Here is a 19100-nt window from a genome sequence, read left to right on the forward strand (position 1 = left end):
AGGTATCCTGTGGATACCCTATGGACCCAGAAGTAGAAATCTCTCTCTTTTTACAGATAAGATGAAGTAGATTTATTTGAATGCTAGGTCAGAGGCCGTTGATCACAGAGAAGCATAATCACTAACATAAAAGTGTATAATGAACATTTCAGTGCAATACACATGCTGTCCCCTTTCTAGAACTACACATCATGAGAAAGCAAAACTAATGCTTTCATGCCATAACCCATGTCAAACAGTGATCCCTCTTAGCTAGGCTCCTATTTTTTTTTTTTCATCATTAAATTTTTATTGAATAGATAGAAAAACATATTATATGGGTACAGTAAAAAAGAATAGGGGAGAACAAAAACATAAAATGGGGGAATAAGGGAGACAGGTCATCCATAAGCATCAATAAACAAATAATCCCAGAATAATAAAATATAATAATCAATTGTCTAAATCTACCATCAGAGTTTCACTTAAATTGAAAGGCGAGGAGAGGGTCTGAGGAGCAGCGTGTGCAGGGGGGGCACCCTTACCCTCTGTAACATATATATGCAATGAAAGCCACTTCATAATAGGAGAAGAAGAGGCTGTAGAGTAAGGAGCCTCCTTAGTCTCCATTTCAAAAAGAAATTGAGTCTTAGAGATAACTTTCGCAAATGGGGGAAGGCAAGGAGATTTCCAATGTTGGGCTATGGTGGCCCTGGCAGATACTAGAATGTGACCAAGGACATATCGGGCAGATTTAGGAACAGTGGAAGGATATCAATGTAGAAGGGCTAAGGAAGGGTCTGGGGTCAAAATAAGACCTAATACGTCATATATAAGGGTCCAAAAAGGGCTTAAAACAGGGCATTCCCAAAAAACTTGGAAAATAGAGGCATAAGAATGACAGAGACGCCAGCAAAGTTTTGAGGTCGCAGGCCAGATCTTATAGAGTTTAGAGGGAGTTCAGTAAAAACTATTTAAAAGCTTGACCTGAATTCCAATATGGTTAGTGCATTTGGGGAGGGAGAATAAAGAGAGGTGGATAGTTTCCCACTGTTTAAGGGTGAAAGTACGTTGAAGATCAGTCTCCCATTTAAGCTGAACTAGGGACTTATCCGTCAGATCTGGGTGGGGGATAATAAACCATACCAATAAGATATGGCACAATGAGAAGAAGGTCTAAGTAATCGGTCTAAAATTTGATCCGGTGGAGATTGAAACTGATTAGGATCAGTATACATACTATCAACCAAGTGTTTAAATTGAAGATGATAGAACCAAGCTGAGGAACTTAAATTAAATTTAACACAAAGGTCAGGGAATGGTAAGATGGAAGACGGGGAAAAGAAATCTGACACCTTGGCGCATCTAATAAGAGAAATGCAAATGGGGCAGAGATCTATCTAACGCCTGGAGGGAAACATTACTTGTGGGAAGGGTAAATTCAAATTGGGTTTTGTGCCTAAGATCCCAAACTCTTAGAACATCGAGGACGGAGCTGACGGGGCAACCGAAGGAGGTCAGGAAGAGGGAAACCTTTAACGATAGCATGTTCCAAGTCAACCCAGGGCTTAGAGTGAGGGGGCAGAAAGCAGTCACATAATTGGGAGAGTAGGGCAGCCTCATGATATCTAGTGAGGTCAGGAAGGGCAAGACCCCCTTGTAGGTTTGAGTCAGTCATACGAACTTAGGCCATTCTGGGGGGCTTACGTTTCCACACATAACAGAGCATCAAACGTATCATCTGTTGTAGTAATGTACAGGGGATTGCATAGGGAATAGCTCAAAATAGGTACGTCAGTTTTAGTAGCAACATCATTTTAAACGCAGCTAAACGGCCCAGCCAGGAGATCTCGTGACACATCCAAGCTGAGGCTAAAGACATCAACTGGGTTAATAAGGGAATGTAGTTGACCTTGTGAACATTTTCAATACTAGAGGGGATAGAGATACCTAGATAAGCTAGGCTCCCATTTTATAGCCTATACCAAGGCAGATTCAATCATAACGTCTTCAAGGTGTAGGTATCACTTATTTGTAGACATGCCCGTTCCACCTACCTCATTATCATGTGGAATACTGTGATCTTCATCTGTAGAATCCTGCGAATAATGGGGACTGGAGCATCTCTCTGGGGTATCTCTGTTACTGGATCCATCTGTGGGAGACATATAGTGACTGAGTACATGGTATATACGAGGATGTCCATAGCAGTGACTTGTACATCCTTCAGAATGTCCTTGTGATCACTCAACTCTGAACCAATCTCATTCCACAAGTTCATCTCAGGATTTTAATTGTCAGAGAGGGTGCAGGACCCCGGTGTGCATCCAGCTTATCCGATATATGGTCCATGGACTGAAATGTGAACATCTCTTATGTGCTAACCATAAGAATGTTTTCCTCCTCTAATGCACAGACCTTACATGCTGAAAAAGAGTAGTAGGAATGTTTAGCCTTTTTCGATATTGGTAAGCTGCTAGGTATGCTTTTGGTGGATGATGTTAGGGTCTTGCCCCGTCATCGGCCCCTATTGGGGCCAGGTGTGGGACCTGATCTCCAATGTGACCAGTCTGTCTATGACACGAGCTCCTGAATGCTCCCATGCGATCAGCTGGGAAACACCAGGGTAACTAATCGCCCACATTTGCAATGCAGCAAAGTCCCTGATAGCCAATAATCGGAAATCTCAGGCAGCGCCTTCATTGCCAGCCCTCAGAGCCCGCATTCACTTCGTAGCATCTATGGAGTATATTTCGAGTTTACAAAACAATTCTGTGTCTACCTTTCACAAAGTTTTGTCCCCATGGTTCCGATCTCACACTCTCCCTCTTCCTGGTCTCTGTTAATTCCTTTTTATTCTTATTTTTTTCTAGTCTTTCTTTTTCTCCCTCTTCCCCGCCCCTTTTTTCTTGATAGTGTTGTTTTAGAATTTTACGTTATTTATTAATAATTGTTTTCCCTCCTTTCACATAAATATTTGTTAACCTTATCAGAATTAGTTCTCTTTAGGTGTATATTCACTGTTTTTATATATAATTCAAGTACTATATTTGTTTCATTTAAGTTTGTTATGCTTTATTTTCTCGCTATAATGTTTAGCTGTATTACTGTTTTGTTGTTCTGATTATATTATTTTCAGCTTTCAATAAAATAAAAAACATTGTTTTCAAAAATAAAAGATGTCATAGTTATTATTAAAACTAACAACAGTAATAAAAAGAAGAATATATATGATTTATGGGGGATTGTTGGGTATAGTGTTAGTGGGGCATAGTTGGCAATGTCCTCCCCAGGATCAATTTCACAGGCGTTCCACCCGGCATTTTTTTACATGCCACCAGGTACTATCCTGCTCCAGGGATTGGATGGCCGAAATTAGAGGGGCACTGCGCTTACCTTACTGTGACGGTCACAGTAACAGAGATCCCTCCCATGTCTTTAAGAGGCAGGTCAAGGTTTTTGGCGGCTGGAACTTTGCAGATTGGGTAGACAGAGTGCAGACAGGGAACTGCTTCACATTGTGCAATGCTGGACACAATAATATTTGTGTCCAGCCAGCAAATGAGCAATATCTGAATCATTAAACATTATATGATATATTACATATTTTGAGGGAATGGTAAGTAACATGCAATGCTGGGAATGGCGCACTATGGGCAATGGTGGGATACACATGACATAATTCTGTGAATGGCGAATAGCATGCAAAGCTGGGAAGGAGCTATGCCGGGAAGGGCGTATAAGGTGCCATGCCGGAAAGAGCGTACAATGCGCAATACCAGAAAGGTCATGCAAGGTGCAATGCCCAGAAGGGTGTGAGAGGCGCAATGCCGGTTAGGGCGTAAAAAGTGCAATGCCGAGAAGGGCGTACAAGATGCAATGCTGGGAAGGGCGTACAAGGTGCAATGCTGGGAGGGCGTACAAGGCGCAATGCTGGAGAGGGCGTACAAGGCGCAATGCTGGAGAGGGCGTACAAGGCGCAATGCTGGAGAGGGCGTACAAGGCGCAATGCTGGGAAGAGCGTACAAGGCGCAATGCTGGAGAGGGCGTACAAGGCGCAATGCTGGGGAGGGCGTACAAAGCGCAATGCTGGGAAATGCGTACAAGGCGCAATGCTGGGAAGGGCGTACAAGGCGCAATGCTGGGAAGGGCGTACAAGGCGCAATGCTGGGAAGGGCGCACAAGGCGCAATGCTGGGGAGGGCGTACAAGGCGCAATGTTGGGAAGGGCGTACAAGATGAAATGTTAAAGTTTATTGTAGAACAATAAGACAAAATAGATACAGAAACCATTTTGAACATACTCTGTGATGGTGTCATATTGAGCTATGGCATAATGTTGGCTGGTGAGTACCCGTAATGAGGCCCCCGAAGTTGTTATGGTTCTGCACTGACTGAAGAATCCTTTCTCGCTCACCTGTGCTGACATTTGAAGGTATTTCCTCCTCCTTACACTGCTGGTCATTGCCCCACAAATATGTCTCCTCTTCTTCCTCTATAACCTCAATTTTAATATCAAGTAGGTCTTCACCCTAAATAGCCCACAAACAATACAAACAACATGTTAAAATGGAGATTTTTGCACATACAGCAGAACTCCGATTATCCAAACCAATAGGATTGGGGGTAGTGCAGATCAGTTTGTCGGATAATTGGACATGTATTAAATCATATCTATGTTTTTGTTAATAATTTTACAATACAATTTTGATTGTATGGGCTAATATACAAACATACAAGAGTTAATGCAGTACTGTAACATACAGTATATGTGTAAATGACTGTACAGGGAAGCACCTTCTGTGCTGGAAAGGTGCATACAGTACCAAACACTTGTCTGAGTTCATTTCCTGTGCTCCATGTACTGTAGTTTTATTTCACAGAGCATCTAAAATGAGATGATGGAAAGGAGTCCTGGTAATTGAGCTCTACCACTGAAATACTGTACAGTACTGCCAATGTGACAAGTCAGAGGCAAGCACTAAAAGACACCCTCTAATAGGGGTATTCAATATGGGAGCGATAAGTCCGTTTTTGCATTAATATCGGAGGTATGACGTCATTATCGGAGGTTTTAGTTTTACACCGTATTCAATATCAAAGACTTATCGCAGTTTTGAAAAGTCTTTGAAAAAAACCAGGGATAACTTTTCACCATTGAATAGGTGTCAAAAAAAAGTGCAGAATTGGGGTTTAGGGGTGCAGGCTTAAAAAAAATAGCCTGCACCCCTGGGAATGACATTTAAAAATAGAACTGTGTCAAAAAAAGTTTCAAAAAAAAAATAGGGACACCCCAAAAAATGTATTAAAAAAAAAAAAAAGGGAAAAAATTGTTTAACAATAGGGAAATAGGTTCAGGGCTATTCTGCAAGGATGCGGCAGATGTTTTCTAGAATAGATTTATAGCGGCAGGTGCACAAATGCAGAATTTTTAAAAACTTACTTTAGGGACTTAAAAATATGCTAGTACCCATTTTCATGTACCCCAAATTTGATGGGACCACTTAAAAAAACGAAAAAAATAACCTAAGTGCTTTTCTGCAACACTTCTTCAATGTCGGGAAAAAAACACCTGCTGCGGCTATTTAAATCCCCGACTTTCATTTAAAGGCTAAAACGGGGGTACCCATAGTGATCCCCCATGTTTTTACAACTTTAGGGGGGTCTTACAATTTTTTTAAGGAAAAATTCGTAACTTTACGCAAATAAAACTTCGGAGGTTCCCGTTTTCGTTCATTTTATATTGAATACGGGGATAAGCGGGAACGCGCCCGATACTTTAACGCAGGTAAAAACTCCGATATGAAACGTTAACTTCGACAGTGTAGTTAACGTTTCATATTGAATTCCCCTCATAGTCATCAGCACTAGGAGACATACTCCCGATAGTGTATCCAGTAGCTGCAGACTGTGGATCTTGCAGAGCCACTGAAAGGAAATGGAAATTGTAGCTATATTCCAGGAAGCTACCCGTACTTAAAAAGTGCTGCTGTTAGGGAGGCAATGCAGAACTCAAATAAGCAGAGCCCAACTGGCTCAGGAAAGTATAACAGTGCAGGTCGGTTGGCGCACCACAGATATCAGCTTGAAGGGCTGGTTCACCAACTCAGATCCTGTGAGATTGTTTTCGATAATTGCCATTTCGGGGGAACAAAGATGTTGGGGGACATGTATCCTCTAGGAGGCAAACTAGAACAGTTATACAGGGACATCCAAAAGCTTGATGTGCAAACATGGTTTGCTGATGCCCCATGACGTACCAGCTAAGAAACACCAAATGCCCTGGTTGTGGGAAGATATGATCCAGATAATTGGTACCCCTACCACAGGGAGCACCCTGCCATGTAAGAGCAAGGAAGAGCAGTCCACCCTGGCCCACTCCTCGTAAAAACACTGTCAAATGAAGAATCTACACAAACTGTTGCACAACACACACAGGGGGAAATGTACTAAGCCTTGGAAAGTGATAAAGTGCCAACCAATCAGCTCCTAACTGTCATGTTACAGGCTGTGTTTGAAAAATTACCGTTGGAATCTGATTGGTTTCTTTGGGCAATTTCTCCACCTCATCGCTCTCCAAGGCTTGATACAGCTCCCGACCCCTTGACAAAAAAAAAACCACTCAGATGGAAACCTGTGTTACTCCCACCAGGCCAAATAAGATATGCAAATTCTAAGATAAATATGGGACAAATAGTTTATGTGTTTGCAGCATGATGTCCATTGCTTCAAGAGCAATGCCGTTCAATGCAGCTCTGTTACACTCTGACAACAAGAATGGGCCCTGAGAAAGAAGGCCTTGCTGAAAAAGATTGAGACTTCAGGCCTCCAGGATCGACTAGGCCAATCAGAGGCAATTGCTGTCTGCACCTCTTCTTGTATGTGGAGTGAGAGAACTCAGCACAATAGAAGAGGAGGAAACAAACTCAAAACGCCACAGAGCTAACACAACATGGATTAGGCATTGGGTACCTGGCATTTGAGATTTATTCAAAATGTCATTATAGGCATGGGGACATCCTGCTCTGAAAAAGGTCCCCCCAAAAAACTGGGATATGTTCAGAACAAAACGTTTCATAGTGTTCATTCTAGCACCCTGCTCCTGTCACAACCCGTGCAGTTCAACTTTCCTGCCTGGGGTCTCGCTCTCTGCTCTGGTGGTTCTAGCCCACTCAGCTGATGCAACAAACTGCTGAAATACAGACCAGAGTGTGCTAGAAGCACTAGAGCAGAGAGCGACACCCCAGACAAGAAAGAGGAACTGCACGGGTTGCAACACGTGCAGGCGGCTAGAATGAACACTATAACGATTCTGACCCCCTGATGACATAGAAGAACCACCATATAAGCCACGATCTTCATGAAGACCTGTATAACTGACAAATGCAAACGGGAGGTCCCAAAACCTGGAAGCTGCTCCATGGAAAGTAAAGCATGGGAGATTCACTGGTCCACCATATGGGGATATGAAGGTAGGCGGAAATTTCCCTTCCCTTGGGGCCTGAATGAAGGAAGTGATTACATCTTTTATCGCTCCCATAGAAATAATTTGTTGAGCTCCTATAGATCCAACACAAGGCTCTCTTGTAAATTCTTGGAGGAAACAAAATAAACCTCTCAGATGACCCAGAACAGGAGAAAGAGACTAGACCATCCAGGAGACCTAGAATGGGGCAGTTAACAGCATACTTGCACTCTGGACCTCATTCAGAACCGCTCGCAAAATGTGAGCGCTCGCTCTGAATGAGGGCGGCCGCTTCTCTGCAAAGAGCCGGCCTCCTGGCCGTTCGCTTAGCTGTGGGTGAGAACCCACAGCTTTAGCGAGTGGCCAGGTTGACGGTCGCGGTGGTCAAGACCATCGTGACCATTGGGGCTTGCGACGAGACCCTTGTGGTAGAGTCTCGACTACCACAAACCCCAGGCAGCTTCCTGCTCTAACAGAGCAGGAAGCACCCTACTGACTTCACTGGTGAGGTCAGTAGGGCCGCCTACAAACGGCAGGAGTTCCTTCAGGAACGCCTCCGTTTGTCTGGCCACCCCCCCCACCATGCCTACAAAACTGGGCGAGCTGTCGATCAACATCGCCAGCCGCCCCTTTTGTAGCAAGCCCCGGAGTGAGAGAATTTGTCTCTCGCTCCGGGGTTTGCACACGAGCCGTACGCACGCACCGTACGCACGCGGCGCGTGCGCAGTGCCCCGCCATCGACCCGCTTGCGAGCGCATAGGCACTTGCGAGCGGGTCTGAATGAGATCCTCTGTTTCTAAGTGAACCTGTAGAGAAGAACAGACTGTTTAAAGGGAGATCTAAAAAAGGAAATCTAGTAACCTTGATTAATAAAGGTAAAAACCCAGGTATCTTCACAGACTAAGGGCCTGATTCAGACCCGCTCACGAGCGGGTCGATGGTGGCCCAGTACGCATGACGGAGCCGGCCCCGTCGTGCGCATGCGCGAGACCCGGATAGCGATGGCCAATCCGTCGCTCCGGGTCTCGTACCAAAGGGGGCGTGCTGTCGATGTTGAGTGACAGCACGCCCCCTTTGGTGGGCGGGCCGGGGGCGTGGCTGCCCAGACGGAGGCGTTCCCATGGGAACGCCTACCGTCTGGGGCTGGCCCCACTGACATCACAAGTGATGTCAGTGGGAGTGCTTACGGCTCTGTCAGAGCCGAAAGCACTCTGGGGCTTGCGGCAACGAGACCCTACCACAAGGGTCTCATCGCAAGCCCGATGATCGCGATGGTCTTAACCATCGCGACCATCTTCCTGGCCGCTCGCTATAGCTGTGGGTGGTCTGTCAGAGCGTCAGACTCTGAATCAGGGCCTTTGGACCAGTAGTCACTGAAGAGGAGACAAGTCTCAACCACTTCTGTGCAGGTCCTGGGGAACCTAGCAGAAAGGGTATTCTGATGCATATAGATCCTTAATTCGTTTTTGCTAAATTGTAATATCTTTTTTTGGTACATTTTTCCTACGCTTGATTGATATTTTAGTCCATGAACGCTAGTCATAGTTGTGGGATAAAGTGCCTGGGGTACTTAGGCCATCCAAGTATCCCCCATCAGACTGTGGCAAGGACTGGATGCAACTTGATTCAGATGCATTGCCTAGAGCAGAGGTTTCCAAACGCGGTCCTCAAGGCACCCAAACAGTTCATGTTTTAGATATATCCATGGTTGAGCACAGGTGGTTAAATCAAATTGACTGAGGTACTAATTAAGTCACCTGTGGTCAAGCATGGATAGTCTTAAAATCTGAACTGTTAGGGTGCCTTGAGAACCGTGTTTGGGAATCTCTGGCCTAGAGTGTTTCAGAGTCAGGGGTGCCAAAAAAATGGGACTGAAACACATTCACGAATGCTAACAGAAGCATAGGAGACAATGGGTCAGTGTCAGTGGTGTGCTCGCAAATGATTCTTTAAATGCAACAGCCATTGTGACTATAAGCCAATATTTGCAACAGCCCCTGAGCACCCGAAAAGGATTCATCTGTTCAGGGATTATTTCTGTCTTTTCCCAGGTTTGCATGCGAGTGTATTTACATGAACATGCTTTACAGTAATTGCCTGATACAGAACGCCCGTGCCTGTCCCAATCCACCCATTTAGTTGTAAACCTCAGGAGACAGTCGTTACTGCAGAGAAGTGGATGCTCAATACTGTACTCGCCTTTACAATAAATGAAAGCCTGGTGATTCCCATTATTACTTCCTTGTACAGACCCTTGTATCCAGGGGCGGATTAAGGCTTGTGGGGCCCCGGGGCAACTAAGTTGTGGGGGCCCCATTAATAAAATTGCCACGGCCTCACGCAGAAACTATGCCCCTATGTCTCACGCAGCAACTATGCCCCTTACCTTGTCTCTGGACACTCCACTGTCAATAGTGGCGCTGCTATCTATAGCTGCCCCCAATAAACTGGACAATGTATGAATGATCAGTTCGCCTGATATCTATCAATATCGACAGCTGCCAGCTGCAGTTGGCGTTGTCCTACCACCACAGCAGGGATAGCACTGTCCCTTGCTGCGGCAATGGACAATGACCCGATGCATACTGCAAAAGCAACCAAAGAGTTTTTTAAGGCTAAAAAGTGGAATGTTATGCAATGGCCAAGTCAATCCCCTGACCTGAATCCGATTGAGCATGCATTTCACTTGATGAAGACAAAACTGAAGGGAAAATGCCCCAAGAACAAGTAGGAACTGAAGACATTTGCAGTAGAGGCCTGGCAGAGCATCACCAGGGATGAAACCCAGCGTCTGGTGATGTCTATGCATTTCAGACTTCAGGCTGTAATTGTCTGCAAAGGATTTGCAACAAAGTATTAAAAAGTGAAAGTTAGATTTAGGATTGTTTAGTCTGTCCCATTACTTTTGGCCCCTTAAAAAGTGGGAGGCACATATAGAAACCGTTGTAATTCCTACACCGGTCACCTGATTTGGATGTAATTACCCTCAAATTAAATCTGAAAGTCTGCAGTTAAAGCACATCTTGTTTGTTTCATTTCAAAGCCATTGTGGTGAGGAATAGAGGTCAAAATATGAAAATTCTGTCAATGTCCCAATATTTATGCAACTGACTGTGTGTGTGTATATATATATATATATATATATATATATATATATATATATATATATATATATATATATATATATAGGCTGCTTTAGCGGGGCGCGGCGCCCTGCCCTCCTTCTGGAAGCAAAAAGCGCCCTGCCCTAACAGCCTGCGGGAGCTGTCTTCACCCGCGGGTCGCAGTGTCCCGCGGGTGAAGAAATATGCGGTGACCCGATCACCGCCGGAGAATAGACGCCGGGCGCATGCGCCCGGCATCTATTCTCCCTGTCTGCAGGGCTTGGGGGCTGCCCGGCGTGTCCGTAAGTGCCAGGCACGCCCCCAAGAGTGACGAAAAGGGGACGTGTCTTATAGACATGTCCCCTTTTCAATGACCACGCCCCCAACGTGCCCTCTCTAGCTCCGGTGCCCTGACTCGCGCCGGAGCTAGAGTGAACACTACATATATATATATATATATATATACACACACACACACACATATATAATATGAGAGTTATGGTAAAACTTACCTTTGTTAATGCTCTTTCTTCGAAGTCCATAGGGTCCACAGGGATACATTGGGGTTTAGGTGGAGATTAGGACCAGACGCCAGACAGTTAAAGCTGTTGACTCCCAGAATGCACTGGTCCTTCCCCCTATACCCCACCCCTAAGCCAGAGGCCCTTCAGTTAGTTAGCAAGCCAATGGCAGGAGGAGGACAGAAGGAAGACTGGTACACAGAAGAACCACACTTGCACACAAGGGAGACGGAGACCGGTGACCAGGGAAACCAACCCAGTGAAGCCAGGGTCGTCAGGGCAGGTGCCCTGTAGATTTCGAAGAAAGAGAGTTAACAAAAGGCAAGTTTTACCATAATTCTCATTTTCTTCTTCAGGGTCCATAGGGATACCTTGGGGATGTCCCAAAGCAGTATTCAAAAGCTCCAGAGCTGACAGGAGAATCCGGTGTCCAAAGAAAGCATACTGAGAGGCAAATGTGTCAAATGCATAGAAGCGCAGAAAGGTGTGGACAGAGGACCACGTGGCCGCCTTACAAAGCTGTTCAGCCGAGGCGCCACGGCGAGCTGCAAACGAAGGTCCCACAGAGCGAGTGGATTGAGCAGTGATGGTAGCTGGCACATGGAGATCCGAGTGCAAGTAGGCCTGAGAGATAGCCATAAAAATCCATCTGGCCAGGGTCTGTTTGTTAGCAGACCAACCCTTCTTATGGAATCCATAGAGGACAAATAGAGAATCTGTTTTCCTAACGGAACTGGTACGGTCCAGATAGATCCTGAAGGCACGGACCACATCCACAGAAGCCTCCCCAGCCGAAACATCGGGTAAACAGAATGCCGGGATTAAAATTTCCTCATCGATATGGAATTTAGAGACCACCTTGGGAAGAAAACAAGGGCGAGTATGAAGACCCGCCCTATCTGGATGATAAATCAGAAAGGGAGGGCGACAAGACAGTGCCCCCAAGTCTGACACCCTTCGGGCAGATGCAATAACCAGAAGAAAGATCATCTTTACTGTTAACCATTTGAGATCCACTGATTCCAGGGGTTCAAATGGAGGGCCCCTGTAGAGCCTGAAGAACCAGAGAGAGAGAGAAGACAGAAGGGGGAGAGAGAGGAGAGGAGAGAAAGAGCATGCACACATGACTTGTTTCAGCTGCAGCATCAGCTTTCTGATTGGATGGGGGCAGGCACTTCAAGGCATTAGGCCCCCAGTCAGGTCCGTTAGCATCAGTAAGTATGTGCTCACTGTGCTGTGTTTTATGCTGCTGGGAAATGGCCAGGGACAGTCCAGAGTGGGCTGGTTCCGGTCGGTATTTGCTGCATTGTGGGGGCCCCTGTGCAACCGCCCTGTTTGCCTATCCTATAATCCGGCCCTGTTTGTATCCCTCTAAATACTCCCACTCCTCCATGGAGAGATAGACAGTGACATCCTGACACACACAATGATACAGTCATTACCCAGACACATCCCCTGGTGTTACTGTATAATGTCCCATTCCCAGCAGTCACCTCTCCAGTCATCACCCAGACTCATACCCTGGTGTTACTGTATAATGTCCCATTCCCAGCAGTCACCTCTCCAGTCATCACCCAGACACAGACCATGGTGTTACTGTATAATGTCCCATTCCCAGCAGTCACCTCTCCAGTCATCACCCAGACACATACCCTGGTGTTACTGTATAATGTCCCATTCCCAGCAGTCACCTCTCCAGTCATCACCCAGACACATTCCCTGGAGTTACTGTATAATGTCCCATTCCCAGCAGTCACCTCTCCAGTCATCACCCAGACTCATCCCCTGGTGTTCCTGTATAACGTCCCATTCCCAGCAGTCACCTCTCCAGTCATCACCCAGACACATTCCCTGGAGTTACTGTATAATGTCCCATTCCCAGCAGTCACCTCTCCAGTCATCACCCAGACACATACCCTGGTGTTACTGTATAATGTCCCATTCCCAGCAGTCACCTCTCCAGTCATCACCCAGACACATCCCCTGGTGTTACTGTATAATGTCCCATTCCCAGCAGTCACCTCTCCAGTCATCACCCAGACACATCCCCTGGTGTTCCTGTATAACGTCCCATTCCCAGCAGTCACCTCTCCAGTCATCACCCAGACACATTCCCTGGAGTTACTGTATAATGTCCCATTCCCAGCAGTCACCTCTCCAGTCATCACCCAGACTCATCCCCTGGTGTTCCTGTATAACGTCCCATTCCCAGCAGTCACCTCTCCAGTCATCACACAGACACATCCCCTGGTGTTACTGTATAATGTCCCATTCCCAGAAGTCACCTCTCCAGTCATCACCCAGACTCATCCCCTGGTGTTACTGTATAAAATGTCCCATTCCCAGCAGTCACCTCTCCAGTCATCACCCAGACACAGACCCTGGTGTTACTGTATAATGTCCCATTCCCAGCAGTCACCTCTCCAGTCATCACCCAGACACAGACCCTGGTGTTACTGTATAATGTCCCATTCCCAGCAGTCACCTCTCCAGTCACCACCCAGACACATTGCCTGGTGTTACTGTATAATGTCTCATTCCCAGCAGTCACCTCTCCAGTCATCACCCAGACACATCCCCTGGTGCTACTGTATAATGTCCCATTCCCAGCAGTCACCTCTCCAGTCATCACCCAGACACAGACCCTGGTGTTACTGTATAATGTCCCATTCCCAGCAGTCACCTCTCCAGTCACCACCCAGACACATCCCCTGGTGTTACTGTATAATGTCCCATTCCCAGCAGTCACCTCTCCAGTCACCACCCAGACACATCCCCTGGTGTTACTGTATAATGTCCCATTCCCAGCAGTCACCTCTCCAGTCATCACCCAGACTCATACCCTGGTGTTACTGCATAATATCCCATTCCCAGCAGGCACCTCTCCAGTCATCAACCAGACACATCCCCTGGTGTTACTGTATAATGTCCCATTCCCTGCAGTCACCACCCAGACACAGCCCCTGGTGTTACTGTATAATGTCCTATTCCCAGGAGTCACCTCTCCAGTCATCATCCAGACACATACCCCGGTGTTACTGTATAATGTCCCATTCCCAGCAGTCACCTCTCCAGTCAGCAGCTGAATGATCTTGTTGGTGAGTTCCAGGATCTTCTGGTCATTGTCTCCCTCATGTTTCAGTGAGAGAGGTGAAGGCTCCATAATGGGGCTCAGGGTCCTGCTCCATCCTCCTGGCCCACGGCGGCTACTACTGGGCGTCACATGCTCATCTGATGTTTTCTTAACAACAATGTATTCCTGTGTATTGAGAGAGAAATTAAATAATACTGTCATAATGAACAGTGATAATTATTTGTATAAGACACATATTCCCTACTAAAATCACTGTGTATATTTCCAGAATCTCTCCGATAAGGTCTCAGTTATGTTAATAGAGATAAGTAAAAGTGATGTCACTATGGCGTTATCAGAATACAGTATCTCACCTCTCAGATCAGGCCCACGTTTTATTAGTAAAGATAATAGTGATGTCACTGTCTCATTCTTAGAACCTCTCACCTCTCCCATCAGCAGGTAAACGATTTCCAGGGTGAGATTTAATATCCTCCTAGTAATGCGACTCCTGTCCTTGTCCATCGTCAAGACTCAAGATGGGCTATGATCTTGGTGGAAGTGATCACCTGTGGGTTAAAATGGAAATGATTTTATTTAAAACAGAAGAGTCTTTGGGGTAAATTTACTAAGAATCTCGGGTGATTTATTGATTTTTTTTTCCTGCTTGCAAATTTACTAAAGGTAAAGTTGGGTGAGTTAGAGAGAGATTTCTCTCATCTCACTCATAAAACTCGGGTGAGATAGCAATCTCGAATCAAATCACCATCGGGCCAAATCGGAAGAACTTTTCACCTAAAACATACATCTCTCAAATTTACCAAAAATCAGGATGACAAGCTCGGGTGAGATAGGTGCAAACTCTCTGTCAAAATCACTTTTCAAACTCTCAACCCCCTGAGCTGCGAGATGGTCAGAAACATCCACAAATCATTGTGATTTGTGTATGTTTCTTTCTGTATATGGTTAAAATAGGGTTAATTTGTTAAAAAAAATTACATGAGGTCCCCCCCCAAAAGACTAACCAGCCTCGGGCTTGCCAGCCTGTCCTGATTCTTAATTTACAGGGAAAAAAATGTGCAGAGTTCCACTGTAAATTACAAACCAGTAACAGGCAGCAGGGACAGAGCTGGTTTTAAATATATGGAGAAAAAAAATGACGTGAGGTTCCCCCGTATATTTAAAACCAGCCCTGGACCCTTTCTAACGGGGGACTGATGCCACAGCCAGGGGTGCCCTTTAACCGGGCCCCCCAGCCGCAGCATCAGCCCTGACCGTTAGTCAGCCCAGGCCAGGGATCCCTGGGGACCCCCCCAATAAAGGGGTCACCCTCTCCAGGGCACCCCTGGCCTAGGCTGATAGCCCGGGGCTATCCCCGCCACCCCTGGGCGGTGGGTGGCGGGTTGATAGTGTTAGGTGTAGTGTAAAAATTTGAATTTTCATCATTGTCTTTACAGTGGAACTACAGCTCCTAGCAAGCCTCCCCCACATGCTGGTACTTGGAGAACCAACATTCGGGGCATTAAGGGCACACTGGCATCAGTCCCCCGTTAGAAAGGGTCCAGGGCTGGTTTTAAATATACGGGGGAACCTCACGTCAATTTATTTCTCCGTATATTTAAAACCAGCTCTGTCCCTGCTGCCTGGTGCTGGTTCGTAATTTACAGTGGAACACTACACATTTTTTTCCCTGTAAATTAAGAACCAGGACAGGCTGGTTAGTGTTTTGGGGGGGGGACCTCACGTAATTTTTTTATAAAAACATTTATCTATTCTTTACAAGTATTAACACACAAGCAGCAACCACATATCTCACTGATATGTGCTGGCTGCAATCTCGGGTGAGTAATCTCCTGCAAAACGAGTTACTCGGGAGAGAGATCTCGTTCTGCTTCACCATCGGCAAACTCGTTTAGCCTCAAATCGCCTGTTGGTAAATTTGGCTAAAAAAAAGGGATTAAATCACCCCAATTTTGGCGAGTACCAGCGAGATAAATCACTTTGAAAATCGGGACCATCTCGAATCTTAGTAAATTTACCTCTTTATATGTAGACACGCCCCCTTTTCATGACCACGCCCCCTTTTCGGACGCGCGCGCCTTCACCGCGCGCACTAGGTTGCCCTCTCTAGCTCCGGCGCCCTGCCTGCCGCTGGAGCTAGAGTGAACACTAGGAACCTAAAGGTGGGCACACACCTAAAAGATATATCTGCAGATGATGGTTGTTTATACACACTGAACAACCATCATCTGTAATCTGGCCGCAGGTTCCGCATATATCTGCCATTAGATGTGCAGCACAGCCAACGCGATATGTCTGTGAATGACGTCGTCGTGAACAACGTTATCACCCTGGTGCTCTAAGGCAACAATGCTAACCATGGTGACTCTTTGCTTTCCAAATAAATCACTCCCTAAGAATAAATGAGGATGATTATGACAGTATATATAGGGTGAATCAGCCAGGGAATGAACACTACCAGTGGATGAACATTTTCAGGTTTAATACAGCAATCTTACATTTTAGTGCATACAATCTAAAGGTGCCCATACACGGTGCGATAAAGCAGCCGATCCGACGGATTGGTACGATTTGGCTGCTATATCGTATCGTGTGTGGGCATGATATCGGCCAGTGCCCGCTCCTGTGGAGTTCTACATCGCACTGCCAGATCTTACTGCAGGTTCAGTCGATCTGGGGATGCGATGTGCAATCCTATGCGGGTGAGGGAGGGGGGAGCCGGTACATTGTGTGGTCGGCCACCCGATCGCACCGTGTGTGGGCACCGCCCGATATGTCGGACGACGGATCCCCCGTCACGTCGCACGGTGCATGTCGCACTGTGTATGGCCAGCTTTAGATTAGATGTATTCACTGTGTTTTATTGATGCAAGTCATATTAATAATTTACTGGACTTGTCTGTTCATTTGCTAGCACTGTGCGTTCATTCATTGGTCATTTCTACACCACTCCTTTTTTAATTGTAAAATTCTAACTAATTCTTCAATCTTTAAACCAAAAATGTATTTTAAAATACATTCCTCCCTGTCTACCCCATCTGTGTCACGCCTGTTTGTCTGCCACCTCCCCTTTAGAATGTAAGTTTTAACCAGCAGGGCCCTCTACCCTCATGTGCTTCTCCTTAGTTATACTTTTCATCTGCTCCTTACTCCCCACAAGGTCACCTAACCCCTGGTTGCTTACGCCGTGTTACTTATTTGGGTGTTAAGATCGCATATGCAGCAATGTGTATAATCCATGTCCTTGTCCTGCTTTGTATTGTAGTGTAAGTCACTGGTTTTTAGTTCACATATTTGTTAATGTACTTTGTAAGGCGCCGCGGAACACTTGTGGCTCCATATAAATAAAAAATAATAATAATAATAAAAATAGTATGCATAGTAAAAATTATAGCATATGTCTCAAAATAGTTTTTATGTTGTATCTTCTACATACACCATCCCCTTAAATATGAGAATTTACTTTACCGTTCATTCACCCTAATACAACATTAAATAATTTCAGGTATTGGGGTTTAGGCATCTGCTGTATAAAAGTGAGCTTACGGAAAGTGGAGCCATTGTATACTCTTTTTAACTGCACAATCTCAAATAAAATGTAATTGTGTCGCAAATTATTTTAACATCCCCTTTTGCACCCCTGCTTTACATATTCGATTAAGTGTGACAAAGGTAGTTGATAGAAGTTGCATGAAGTGTATATTTCTTTCTATATACATACTGTACATGCATAGGCAAGGCCTCATAATAACTTTTCCAAGGCGTCACTACACCTATTATGCATAATTACAAATGCATATATATTTCAGTTCGGAGGCGATGAAACGAATGATACCGCTAAACTTTAGGTCACATCCGGGAAGTTTACTTATGGCCAGTACACACTAGACGATATGTCGTCTGATCCGGCCGGAACGGACGACGTGTCGACAACATCGTCTAGTGTGTACACTCAATGTCACTGACGATGTGCGTTCCTGTGCATTGTCAGCGACATCGCCCGACGGACCTGCATGCAGGTCCGACGGGCGACATGGTCAGGGAGGACCATGTGGAATGCAGCATGGCCCCTGCCGTCGCAATATCGCTCCAGACATCGGCAAGTGTGTATGCTCTTGCCAATGCCGGAACCCCCGCCGTGTCCCGTCGCACATCAGGTCGGCTGGGTACACATTGTTAAATGTGTACCCAGCTTTGGATTCTTATACAATAAGGTAAATCCCCTGTGTACTTGCTTTACATCAGAATCACTGTTTGATCTTTTAGCACATTTTGGGCCTGATTCAGACATGCACGCTGTTGCACCCGCTGTTGCGATTTCTGTCAAAGCGCGGGTAATATGCAAATACATTTCATAGCTTGGACCCAATACAGAGGTGCCTGCATCTACAATTAGTGGGGAGGTTTAAGCACCAGTGGGCGAGGATATCGGATGCAGGATACCATATCCGGGCCTGCATCCATACCTCTACTGCTCAGGGATGATCATGGTGGCTGGACTACAGAATACCCCCATCAATGTAAATGTTAAAACCCTGTTGCATTAAATAAAATACAGAGAGGGGCTTTAGCTGGAGCTGCACCCAGGTACTAGGCAGGTGGAAGGAGGACTGATTACTCAGATTTAATTTATGGTGAAGAACTTAATTAATAGTTAGAAAAAAATATATATATTTTCATTTGGAGGCAGCAGGATAATAAAAGAGCTGCCCTCACCCACTATAGTGTTTTCCTTTTATTATCCATCAGTGGTGGGGAACACGGGTGACTATGCTCCTTCTCTACCTTTACTAGGTCACGATAACCACTCACCTGTCCCGATGATGGTCTGCTCTCCCGACCTTTTCTTGTATCGTCGTATCTATGGTGACAGGTAGCTTCCTGCCCGGACCCAACATGGCCGCCATGACCTCACTTCCCGTAACGTCGCTAGCACTT

At 45.7% G+C, this 19100-nt stretch overlaps 2 protein-coding genes across 2 annotated transcripts in view; both read right to left on the reverse strand.

Moving 5' to 3' along the window:
* The window catches only part of LOC148477814 (oocyte zinc finger protein XlCOF29-like), a 38161-nt gene extending 19105 nt beyond the window's left edge, over positions 1-19056 (reverse strand). Inside the window, exons 1-4 of the mRNA XM_088456225.1 lie at positions 18975-19056; positions 14589-14710; positions 14136-14327; positions 2037-2134 (exon numbers count right to left, since the gene is read on the reverse strand). Of these exons, the coding sequence (XP_088312351.1) occupies positions 2037-2134; positions 14136-14327; positions 14589-14666 (368 nt within the window). The 5' untranslated portion in view covers positions 14667-14710; positions 18975-19056. The remainder of the gene's footprint in view (positions 1-2036; positions 2135-14135; positions 14328-14588; positions 14711-18974) is intronic.
* The window catches only part of LOC148477813 (uncharacterized), a 204395-nt gene that overhangs the window by 25469 nt on the left and 159826 nt on the right, over positions 1-19100 (reverse strand). The gene's annotated exons all lie outside the window — the stretch shown is intronic.

Source organism: Taudactylus pleione, unplaced genomic scaffold, assembly GCF_031769625.1.
Source record: "Taudactylus pleione unplaced genomic scaffold, aTauple2 ptg000689l, whole genome shotgun sequence".
Taxonomy (NCBI): Eukaryota; Metazoa; Chordata; class Amphibia; order Anura; family Myobatrachidae; genus Taudactylus; species Taudactylus pleione.